This window comes from Copadichromis virginalis, linkage group LG19 (genome assembly GCF_057382275.1).
Source record: "Copadichromis virginalis isolate Kocher_CV1m ecotype Utaka linkage group LG19, C_Virginalis_male_GT1.1, whole genome shotgun sequence".
Classification (NCBI taxonomy): domain Eukaryota; kingdom Metazoa; phylum Chordata; class Actinopteri; order Cichliformes; family Cichlidae; genus Copadichromis; species Copadichromis virginalis.
This window is the reverse complement of record NC_140636.1, coordinates 22616040-22628117: the sequence shown is the minus strand read 5'-3', so window position 1 is coordinate 22628117 and position 12078 is coordinate 22616040. Positions and strand designations below refer to the sequence as shown.

The window sequence follows — 12078 nt, the reverse complement described above, 5'->3', positions numbered from 1 at the left end:
GGTTCAATGCTGCACACATCAAGGCTGCGAGAAACGGACTAAAAGTCGTTGCTCTTCACCCCTATTTATAGGTTTTAAGGGTCAACGGATCAAAGGAAAGAATGGTGGTAAGATTCTACGTGTGTGACGTCATAATTCTGTAAGGCAATGAGGTTGTCACGTGATATTTTTGGAGGAGGGCATTTTTCAACTTGGACAAATTATCAATAAAGTTTCAATCTCTGTTATTTTCCCCAAAAAACGTGTTGTCGCAATAATGTTTTCTACTGTAATATGTGCCAACAGATGGCGCAGTTTAAAGTTGGCTGTTACTCTGCCCAGTCTGCTACCATAGAAGAAGAATGTAGACCAATAGTACTTTGACGATGTCCGCTGATCGTTTCCGTGTAAATCTTAGCATTGCTTTAGCCGTCAAGCTAAAGGTTTAGCTTCATACTGCCATATTTGCAGAGTAACAAAATATTTAAACGGTCTCAGATCATGGTGAGTATTTGAAAAAATGTTTATTTAATGTGAAGCCTGTGATGTGGAAAGGTTAGCAAGCGTAATTTTGCCTATTGTGTTATACACGGGTGCTTACATCCGAGTAGTGTTGATCTTTTCTAAGGTCCATGGGTTTATCCAACGAGCAGCTAAGTCACCGTTATATCTGTAATTTTGTGTGCAACGTCTTAATGCAAAAAAAAAAAAAAAATCAAATCCCAAATCAACGCAACGAAGCAAAGACTAAACAAAAAAAACCCCACAATGCGTTTTTAAGCTCTCTCTGCGTTCACTGTCTCTGCAAGCGTCAAACTTCCTCGCTTTAGCTGATGCTAACCAACATTAGCGCTTACGGTTCGTATATAAACACAACTGTCAGCCCTTCACTTTTGGTGCCGACAACATTTTGAGCATTTTCTACAGTTTGTGAAATGGTCGCCATTGGCATTACATGCCAGTAGTGTTCGCTAATTGACTTTACCGGGGATTATATTTATTACAACGTTACTGCGCGGAAGTGATCATAGTGTATGCTTATGAACGTGAGTGGTAGGTGTTATTAGTGCGACTTTACTATTAATTAGTTTTCCCACCGGAAGTAGAGTTGTTTATGCGACGTGATGGCTAGAGCAGTCCCAAACAATCGATCGCGTTTATTAACAGACCAATTCTCTCCAAACTTTTAGGGTAAGCTAGACTAGAGATATGGTTGCAATAATACGAACAAGGGCGCAACAGCATATTGACAATGGCGAGAACTTTAATATTTACATTGTGTTAGTGCACCCATCGCTCCGCATCCTTAACGCTACATTGATGTCGAGAGTCTCTGACACAGCTGTGCTCTGCAGCACAGACACCCTGCTTATCTGTGATTCGGCCAGACTGGTGTTGAACTCCAAAGACATGCGCGGGGTTAGGTTAGTTGCTGTTGGTGTGAGTGGTTGTCTGAGTCTCTCTAATAACCCTCCAACAGACTGGCGACCTGTCCAGGGTGTACTTTTGCCCTATGACAGCTGGAATACAACCTGAATAAAATAAGTAGGAGAAAATGAATGATGTTTATGAACTGTAGTTAATGTAGTCAGACAATAAGTTACCGAGCAACAGGCCACAAGTCTTGGTGCAGAATCATACTAAGATTTAAAAAATAAAATGTTGGCACTGGTGTTTGAAACAGTATACTGTCAGTAAGACTGGAGCAACTGCACACATCTGGAAACTAATAACTAGAGTAGTTAAGTAACATTTTGTTACTGCATCCATTTAGCCAGGTATAATTAGCATGTCTACATACATGTCATTTCTAATGTGGTCCTATGTGGTATGTTGTAGGACAGTGAAGTGTCTGACACTGACCATGTATCAGTGCCTGAGAACACTGGTATGGAGGGGGAGAACGCACCTCTTTACTGTATTTGTCAGAAACCAAACATCAACTGCTTCATGATGTAAGTATATATCAGTTTTATATTTGCAGTACGCGCAGTAGGGGTGGGCGCTAGCTTCAGCAATGTTATCAGAGTTTGTTTTTGTTTTTTAATGAAGATCTTCTATTTCGAGAAAACTACCAATAAGGATATATGCACAGATATAGAAAACAATACTGTAACATTTTATTGATGCTTGCAGTTTGGAGGCAGCAGTATTTGCAAGTGTAACTAAATTCCAGGCATTTTCCATCCTTCTTTTCATATCAGCTTTTTTCTAATTGTCAGTGTGAACCAAGGTGTCAGCAGCACCATTATAGTGCAAAAGTAGTGACCCAGCATAGATCAAATGTAAGCACAAAAGTAGCCAAGGTAGTGTTTTTCCTGGAAGTTTTAAGTGAAAGGATAAAGTAACTGCTTACCACTTTAGTTTAACAATGATTAATGAAATGTAACCGTGTAACTCATCAGCAGTCTGCACAGTATGGTCACATATTAAAACTGAAGAATATGTTGTACTTGTTGTAGTGTTTCATCATGGGTCCAGTTTTTACCCAGGTGCTTAAAGCCCTTCTTTACCCTCATGTAACACCAACAGTAATTTCCAACCACTATTTCCTGTTCCTGTCAGTCAAACAAACAGACGACAAACATCTTCTATAAACAGGAATAATGTCATTTTATCGGATTAGAAAACATCTAATCTAGCGTTGATATTACACTGCTGTTTAGTGTCTGGCTGATCTCAGTGTCACCAAAATATCTGCCCTACATGTCAAACAATGAGAGAACTTGAAACAGTAACATCACCTAGCAGCTTATTTTAATTAGTGCTAACGTTTTGTTTGCTGGCTAACATTGCTATTATTATAGTCACAGTTAATTGACTTTGAATAGCTTTATTTCAAAAGTAATTTTACAATTTCACAGCCATTTAGCTGTGTTAACTGTACATGCTGTAGGTCATAAGGCGTGCATGGATCATTTTTATAATCAGCCTCTTATCTTTTGTCCACCACAGACTTTGCCATGATAAATTGGTCAGTTGACAACCAGGAGCCGTACACCTTAACCTCAGAGGCCAGGACATCCAGGGGCAGTGTGAACACGCACTTGTTTAAGTGGGACGCAAGATGGACTATAGAGGGCCACCCCCTTGCCAGACAACCAAGTGCTGTCCCTGTCCACGGCCAGTGTGAGAAGGACTCTCACTAAAGTCAACCCACACAAAGCTGCTGGACCAGACAATATACCTGGACGCGTGCTCGGAGCCCGTGCTGACCAGCTGACTGATGTCCTAGCGGGCATCTTTAACATCTCCCTGAGTCAAGCTGTTGTGCCACAGTGCTTTAAAACCACCACCATCATACCTGTCCCCAGACCTTCCCAAAGCCTAATTACACAATGATTGCCTGAGCCTATTCTTGTTAAATGATGAAAAACTCAAAGGCACGTTTGGGCAGTGGATCTGTGTGAAATCAGCAGCTTGCAAAACTAAATCAAAATGTGTGCTATTGATTCTAAAAATAGAAATCACAATAAAGTTCAACATTTACTAAAACCGCCATTCAGTCATCTGAGAGTCTTTACTCATGAAATTATAACGGTTAGATGAATGTATATGCAGTGATTTACTGATCAATGATAAAAGGGGAGATTTATGCAATAACGAAGACTGTCATGAAAAGTATTTGGCATCTGATCTCCTGTAACCTGCGGAGCTAAGCTGTTTTACCAGCTCTGCTCTCTGATTTTTCTTTTATGAAAAAACACAAGTTGTCAAAGTTATTTGTTTGCAAATGTATTTCAGAAATATCGACATACTTTTTTTTAATCAGCAGAAACTTTATGTCAGTAGTGCAAAAACCTGCACTGATCTGACCTCATTTCTTCCTCATCCTGATTCCTGACCTGGGAAGGGAGAGAAATATTTGTTTTTGTTTGTCTTCTTGTTTTATTTAATTCCTTGTGGGATTTGGATCCAACACGTAAAGTATGCATATTATGCACACACACAAACACACATGCAGCTATTACCCATTTCTTGTATTCTTGAATAAAGACATTGATTTGACACATTTAATTAGCAGCCAATTGTTTTTATTGTTCAATTATTAAGAAAAAAGAAAAGGTGGGGGTGGGATGGAAAGTAAAGGGAGAGAGGAGAGAAAACCCCAACAATCCCCTCTGAGCAAGCACTAGGCGACAGTGGATAGGAAAAACTCCCTTTAAAGGAAGAAACCTATGACAGAACCAGGCTCTAGAGGGGGCAGTCAACTGTCGGGACTGGTTGGGGGGTGACTGTGAAGAGAGGGGAGGGAGATGGGAGAGGTGTTAGTAGTTAAGGGGGGGGGGAATTAAGCTGGAATAGAGGTGGGGGAAGAAGAGGTGACATTGGCAGTAGTGAAAGAAGGAGTGTTCTTCCTCCAGAAGAAGCAGAAGCGTTTTTTCTGTTTCTTCAGCTGCTTTTCCACGAGCACCTTTTTCTCGAGGATGAGGATTTTCAGCTCCTCGATTGTTTCGGTGTTTTGCTTCTGCAGCTTGTTGCATTTTTTCTCCACTTCTTCTTTTTCAGCTTCCAACCTTTCTGTCAGCACTTTAGATGTTGCCTCCTGTTTTTGTAGTTTTTCATTTTCTCCTTCCAGCTCAGATACTTTGAACTTCATTTTGTTGTAAAGTTCTTGCAGGTTTTGGTTGTTCTTCTCAAACTCCTGGAGAAGAAGTTTTTCTTCTCTCTGCTTACTGACCAGCTGTTCTCTTTCTTGAAGGATTTCTTTATTCTGTCGCAGAGCTTCATCAAGCTTTCGTTGCAAGCTTTCATTTTGTTGCTTGATGCTCTGAAGATTGGAATCCATTTCTTTTTGTTTGATTCCTTGTTCCCTTTTCTCTTGGAGGAGCTTCTCATTTGCTTGCTCTGTGCGATCAAGCCTTTTTTTCTCAACATTGTATATTAGCTCCATGTCTCGGAGGTTGCTGTGCAGCCCTCTCTTCTTCATGCCATCTTCTTTCTTCTCTTGGAGGAGTTTTCTATTTTGTCGCAGAGCTTGATCAAGCTTTCCTTGCAAGCTTTCATTGTGTTGCTTGATGCTCTGAAGCTTGGAATGCATTTCTTTCTCTTTTAACTCCTGTTGCCTTTTCTCTTGGAGAAGCTTTTCATTTTCTAGCAGTGTGCGATCAAGCTTTTTTTTGTATACACTGTACATTAGCTCCATTTCTTGGAGATTGCTGTGCAGCCCTCTCTTCTTCGTGCCGTCTTGTTTCTTCTCTTGGACAAGTTTTTTATTTTGTTGCAGGGCTTCATCAAGCTTTCCTTGGAGCTCCTGGTTCTTTTTGTCCATGTCATGGAGATCTTGTTGTTTCTCCTCAATAATAGCTTCCTTTTCTTGAAGCTGGTATGACAACTTTTTTAGTTGAGCGCTCTTTCGCTCATTTTCCTCCATCAAGAACTTAATCTTCTCTGTGTTTCTGAGCGCTTCATCCTCCATTTCTTCCAAACGCTTTTCCTCTAGTTCCACTTGGTCACACCAAGGAAGAGAGGAAAGGGAAGAGTCTAGTGGCTCATCCCAGGGAAGAGCGTATGGGTCAACTTCTTGTCCCTTTGGATTTGTTTGAGACATGTTGGGTCTGGATACAGTTACAACTGCAAAGGATCCAAATATTTCAAAAGGCTTTTCTGGCGAACGGTTCAATGCTGCACACATCAAGGCTGCGAGAAACGGACTAAAAGTCGTTGCTCTTCACCCCTATTTATAGGTTTTAAGGGTCAACGGATCAAAGGAAAGAATGGTGGTAAGATTCTACGTGTGTGACGTCATAATTCTGTAAGGCAATGAGGTTGTCACGTGATATTTTTGGAGGAGGGCATTTTTCAACTTGGACAAATTATCAATAAAGTTTCAATCTCTGTTATTTTCCCCAAAAAACGTGTTGTCGCAATAATGTTTTCTACTGTAATATGTGCCAACAGATGGCGCAGTTTAAAGTTGGCTGTTACTCTGCCCAGTCTGCTACCATAGAAGAAGAATGTAGACCAATAGTACTTTGACGATGTCCGCTGATCGTTTCCGTGTAAATCTTAGCATTGCTTTAGCCGTCAAGCTAAAGGTTTAGCTTCATACTGCCATATTTGCAGAGTAACAAAATATTTAAACGGTCTCAGATCATGGTGAGTATTTGAAAAAATGTTTATTTAATGTGAAGCCTGTGATGTGGAAAGGTTAGCAAGCGTAATTTTGCCTATTGTGTTATACACGGGTGCTTACATCCGAGTAATTTTGATCTTTTCTAAGTCACCGTTATATCTGTAATTTTGTGTGCAACGTCTTAATGCAAAAAAAAAAAAAAAAAAAATCAAATCCCAAATCAACGCAACGAGGCAAAGACTAAACAAAAAAAAACCCACAATGCGTTTTTAAGCTCTCTCTGCGTTCACTGTCTCTGCAAGTGTCAAACTTCCTCGCTTTAGCTGATGCTAACCAACATTAGCGCTTACGGTTCGTATATAAACACAACTGTCAGCCCTTCACTTTTGGTGCCGACAACATTTTGAGCATTTTCGACAGTTTGTGAAATGGTCGTCATTGGCATTACATGCCAGTAGTGTTCGCTAACTGACTTTACCGGTGATTATATTTATTATTGTTATTATTATTATAATTATTATGTATTATGATTAGTTTCCCCACCAGAAGAAGATAAGATAAGATAAGATAACCTTTATTAGTCCCACACGTGGGAATGCGACATTCTTGCCAGAACATTCCCAAATAATTGACCACGTTTATTAACAGATCAATTTTCTCCACAGTTTTAGGGTGAGCTAGAATAGATATATGGTTTCAGTAATACGAATAAGAGCGCAACAACATAGAGACAATGACGATCACTCTCATAATTTCATTACGTTAGTGCACCCATCGCTCCGCATCCTTAACGCTACATTGATGTCGAGAGTCTCTGACACAGCTGTGCTCTGCAGCACAGACACCCTGCTTATCTGTGATTCGGCCAGACTGGTGTTGAACTCCAAAGACATGCGCGGGGTTAGGTTAGTTGGCTGTTGGTGTGAGTGGTTGTCTGAGTCTCTCTAATAACCCTCCAACAGACTGGCGACCTGTCCAGGGTGTACTTTTGCCCTATGACAGCTGGAATACAACCTGAATAAAATAAGTAGGAGAAAATGAATGATGTTTATGAACTGTAGTTAATGTAGTCAGACAATAAGTTACCGAGCAACAGGCCACAAGTCTTGGTGCAGAATCATACTAAGATTTAAAAAATAAAATGTTGGCACTGGTGTTTGAAACAGTATACTGTCAGTAAGACTGGAGCAACTGCACACATCTGGAAACTAATAACTAGAGTAGTTAAGTAACATTTTGTTACTGCATCCATTTAGCCAGGTATAATTAGCATGTCTACATACATGTCATTTCTAATGTGGTCCTATGTGGTATGTTGTAGGACAGTGAAGTGTCTGACACTGACCATGTATCAGTGCCTGAGAACACTGGTATGGAGGGGGAGAACGCACCTCTTTACTGTATTTGTCAGAAACCAAACATCAACTGCTTCATGATGTAAGTATATATCAGTTTTATATTTGCAGTACGCGCAGTAGGGGTGGGCGCTAGCTTCAGCAATGTTATCAGAGTTTGTTTTTGTTTTTTAATGAAGATCTTCTATTTCGAGAAAACTACCAATAAGGATATATGCACAGATATAGAAAACAATACTGTAACATTTTATTGATGCTTGCAGTTTGGAGGCAGCAGTATTTGCAAGTGTAACTAAATTCCAGGCATTTTCCATCCTTCTTTTCATATCAGCTTTTTTCTAATTGTCAGTGTGAACCAAGGTGTCAGCAGCACCATTATAGTGCAAAAGTAGTGACCCAGCATAGATCAAATGTAAGCACAAAAGTAGCCAAGGTAGTGTTTTTCCTGGAAGTTTTAAGTGAAAGGATAAAGTAACTGCTTACCACTTTAGTTTAACAATGATTAATGAAATGTAACCGTGTAACTCATCAGCAGTCTGCACAGTATGGTCACATATTAAAACTGAAGAATATGTTGTACTTGTTGTAGTGTTTCATCATGGGTCCAGTTTTTACCCAGGTGCTTAAAGCCCTTCTTTACCCTCATGTAACACCAACAGTAATTTCCAACCACTATTTCCTGTTCCTGTCAGTCAAACAAACAGACGACAAACATCTTCTATAAACAGGAATAATGTCATTTTATCGGATTAGAAAACATCTAATCTAGCGTTGATATTACACTGCTGTTTAGTGTCTGGCTGATCTCAGTGTCACCAAAATATCTGCCCTACATGTCAAACAATGAGAGAACTTGAAACAGTAACATCACCTAGCAGCTTATTTTAATTAGTGCTAACGTTTTGTTTGCTGGCTAACATTGCTATTATTATAGTCACAGTTAATTGACTTTGAATAGCTTTATTTCAAAAGTAATTTTACAATTTCACAGCCATTTAGCTGTGTTAACTGTACATGCTGTAGGTCATAAGGCGTGCATGGATCATTTTTATAATCAGCCTCTTATCTTTTGTCCACCACAGACTTTGCCATGATAAATTGGTCAGTTGACAACCAGGAGCCGTACACCTTAACCTCAGAGGCCAGGACATCCAGGGGCAGTGTGAACACGCACTTGCTTAAGTGGGACGCAAGATGGACTATAGAGGGCCACCCCCTTGCCAGACAACCAAGTGCTGTCCCTGTCCACGGCCAGTGTGAGAAGGACTCTCACTAAAGTCAACCCACACAAAGCTGCTGGACCAGACAATATACCTGGACGCGTGCTCGGAGCCCGTGCTGACCAGCTGACTGATGTCCTAGCGGGCATCTTTAACATCTCCCTGAGTCAAGCTGTTGTGCCACAGTGCTTTAAAACCACCACCATCATACCTGTCCCCAGACCTTCCCAAAGCCTAATTACACAATGATTGCCTGAGCCTATTCTTGTTAAATGATGAAAAACTCAAAGGCAAGTTTGGGCAGTGGATCTGTGTGAAATCAGCAGCTTGCAAAACTAAATCAAAATGTGTGCTATTGATTCTAAAAATAGAAATCACAATAAAGTTCAACATTTACTAAAACCGCCATTCAGTCATCTGAGAATCTTTACTCATGAAATTATAACGGTTAGATGAATGTATATGCAGTGATTTACTGATCAATGATAAAAGGGGAGATTTATGCAATAACGAAGACTGTCATGAAAAGTATTTGGCATCTGATCTCCTGTAACCTGCGGAGCTAAGCTGTTTTACCAGCTCTGCTCTCTGATTTTTCTTTTATGAAAAAACACAAGTTGTCAAAGTTATTTGTTTGCAAATGTATTTCAGAAATATCGACATACTTTTTTTTAATCAGCAGAAACTTTATGTCAGTAGTGCAAAAACCTGCACTGATCTGACCTCATTTCTTCCTCATCCTGATTCCTGACCTGGGAAGGGAGAGAAATATTTGTTTTTGTTTGTCTTCTTGTTTTATTTAATTCCTTGTGGGATTTGGATCCAACACGTAAAGTATGCATATTATGCACACACACAAACACACATGCAGCTATTACCCATTTCTTGTATTCTTGAATAAAGACATTGATTTGACACATTTAATTAGCAGCCAATTGTTTTTATTGTTCAATTATTAAGAAAAAAGAAAAGGTGGGGGTGGGTGGGATGGAAAGTAAAGGGAGAGAGGAGAGAAAACCCCAACAATCCCCTCTGAGCAAGCACTAGGCGACAGTGGATAGGAAAAACTCCCTTTAAAGGAAGAAACCTATGACAGAACCAGGCTCTAGAGGGGGCAGTCAACTGTCGGGACTGGTTGGGGGGTGACTGTGAAAAGAGGGGAGGGAGATGGGAGAGGTGTTAGTAGTTAAGGGGGGGGGGGATTAAGCTGGAGCAGAGGTGGGGGAAGAAGAGGTGACATTGGCAGTAGTGAAAGAAGGAGTGTTCTTCCTCCAGAAGAAGCAGAAGCGTTTTTTCTGTTTCTTCAGCTGCTTTTCCACGAGCACCTTTTTCTCGAGGATGAGGATTTTCAGCTCCTCGATTGTTTCGGTGTTTTGCTTCTGCAGCTTGTTGCATTTTTTCTCCACTTCTTCTATTTCAGCTTGTTTTTCTTCCAACTTTTCTTTCAGCACTTTAGATGTTGCCTCCTGTTTCTCAAACTCCTGGAGAAGAAGTTTTTCTTCTCTCTGCTTACTGACCAGCTGTTCTCTTTCTTGAAGCAGGTCTTGATATTTGTGCAGTGTCTCATTGAACTTTACCTGCAGCATCCTGTTGTTTCCCTCCATGAGCTGGAGTTGGCACTCCATGTCTCCCTGCTTTCTGTCCAGCTGGTCTTTCTCCTTAAGGATTTCTTTATTTTGTCGCAGAGCTTCATCAAGCTTTCCTTGCAAGCTTTCATTTTGTTGCTTGATGCTCTGAAGATTGGAATCCATTTCTTTTTGTTTGATTCCTTGTTCCCTTTTCTCTTGGAGGAGCTTCTCATTTGCTTGCTCTGTGCGATCAAGCCTTTTTTTCTCAACATTGTATATTAGCTCCATGTCTCGGAGGTTGCTGTGCAGCCCTCTCTTCTTCATGCCATCTTCTTTCTTCTCTTGGAGGAGTTTTCTATTTTGTCGAAGAGCTTCATCAAGCTTTCCTTGCAAGCTTTCATTGTGTTGCTTGATGCTCTGAAGCTTGGAATGCATTTCTTTCTCTTTTAACTCCTGTTGCCTTTTCTCTTGGAGAAGCTTTTCATTTTCTAGCAGTGTGCGATCAAGCTTTTTTTTGTATACACTGTACATTAGCTCCATTTCTTGGAGATTGCTGTGCAGCCCTCTCTTCTTCGTGCCATCTTGTTTCTTCTCTTGGACAAGTTTTTTATTTTGTTGCAGGGCTTCATCAAGCTTTCCTTGGAGCTCCTGGTTCTTTTTGTCCATGTCATGGAGATCTTGTTGTTTCTCCTCAATAATAGCTTCCTTTTCTTGAAGCTGGTATGACAACTTTTTTAGTTGAGCGCTCTTTTGCTCATTTTCCTCCATCAAGAACTTAATCTTCTCGGTGTTTCTGAGCGCTTCATCCTCCATTTCTTCCAAACGCTTTTCCTCTAGTTCCACTTGGTCACACCAAGGAAGAGAGGAAAGGGAAGAGTCTAGTGGCTCATCCCAGGGAAGAGTGTAGGGGTCAACTTCTTGTCCCTTTGGATTTGTTTGAGACATCTTGGGTCTGGATACAGTTAGAATTGCAAAGGATCCAAATATTTCAAAAGGCTTTTCTGGCGAACGGTTCAATGCTGCACACATCAAGGCTGCGAGAAACGGACTAAAAGTCGTTGCTCTTCACCCCTATTTATAGGTTTTAAGGGTCAACGGATCAAAGGAAAGAATGGTGGTAAGATTCTACGTGTGTGACGTCATAATTCTGTAAGGCAATGAGGTTGTCACGTGATATTTTTGGAGGAGGGCATTTTTCAACTTGGACAAATTATCAATAAAGTTTCAATCTCTGTTATTTTCCCCAAAAAACGTGTTGTCGCAATAATGTTTTCTACTGTAATATGTGCCAACAGATGGCGCAGTTTAAAGTTGGCTGTTACTCTGCCCAGTCTGCTACCATAGAAGAAGAATGTAGACCAATAGTACTTTGACGATGTCCGCTGATCGTTTCCGTGTAAATCTTAGCATTGCTTTAGCCGTCAAGCTAAAGGTTTAGCTTCATACTGCTATATTTGCAGAGTAACAAAATATTTAAACGGTCTCAGATCATGGTGAGTATTTGAAAAAATGTTTATTTAATGTGAAGCCTGTGATGTGGAAAGGTTAGCAAGCGTAATTTTGCCTATTGTGTTATACACGGGTGCTTACATCCGAGTAATTTTGATCTTTTCTAAGGTCCATGGGTTTATCCAACGAGCAGCTAAGTCACCGTTATATCTGTAATTTTGTGTGCAACGTCTTAATGCAAAAAAAAAAAAAAAAAAATCAAATCCCAAATCAACGCAACGAAGCAAAGACTAAACAAAAAAAAAAACCCACAATGCGTTTTTAAGCTCTCTCTGCGTTCACTGTCTCTGCAAGTGTCAAACTTCCTCGCTTTAGCTGATGCTAACCAACATTAGCGCTTACGGTTCGTATATAAACACAACTGTCAGCCC

General features: G+C 40.3%; 1 protein-coding gene across 1 annotated transcript; it reads right to left on the bottom strand.

Annotated features, from left to right (window-relative positions):
• Positions 1–9554: 9554 nt before the first annotated feature.
• Positions 9555–11625, bottom strand: LOC146686060 (uncharacterized). The gene has a single exon (XM_085441778.1). It carries the CDS (start codon positions 11225–11227, stop codon positions 9833–9835), a length of 1395 nt encoding a protein of 464 aa, XP_085297904.1. The 5' UTR covers positions 11228–11625; the 3' UTR covers positions 9555–9832.
• Between the last annotated feature and the right edge of the window lie 453 nt (positions 11626–12078).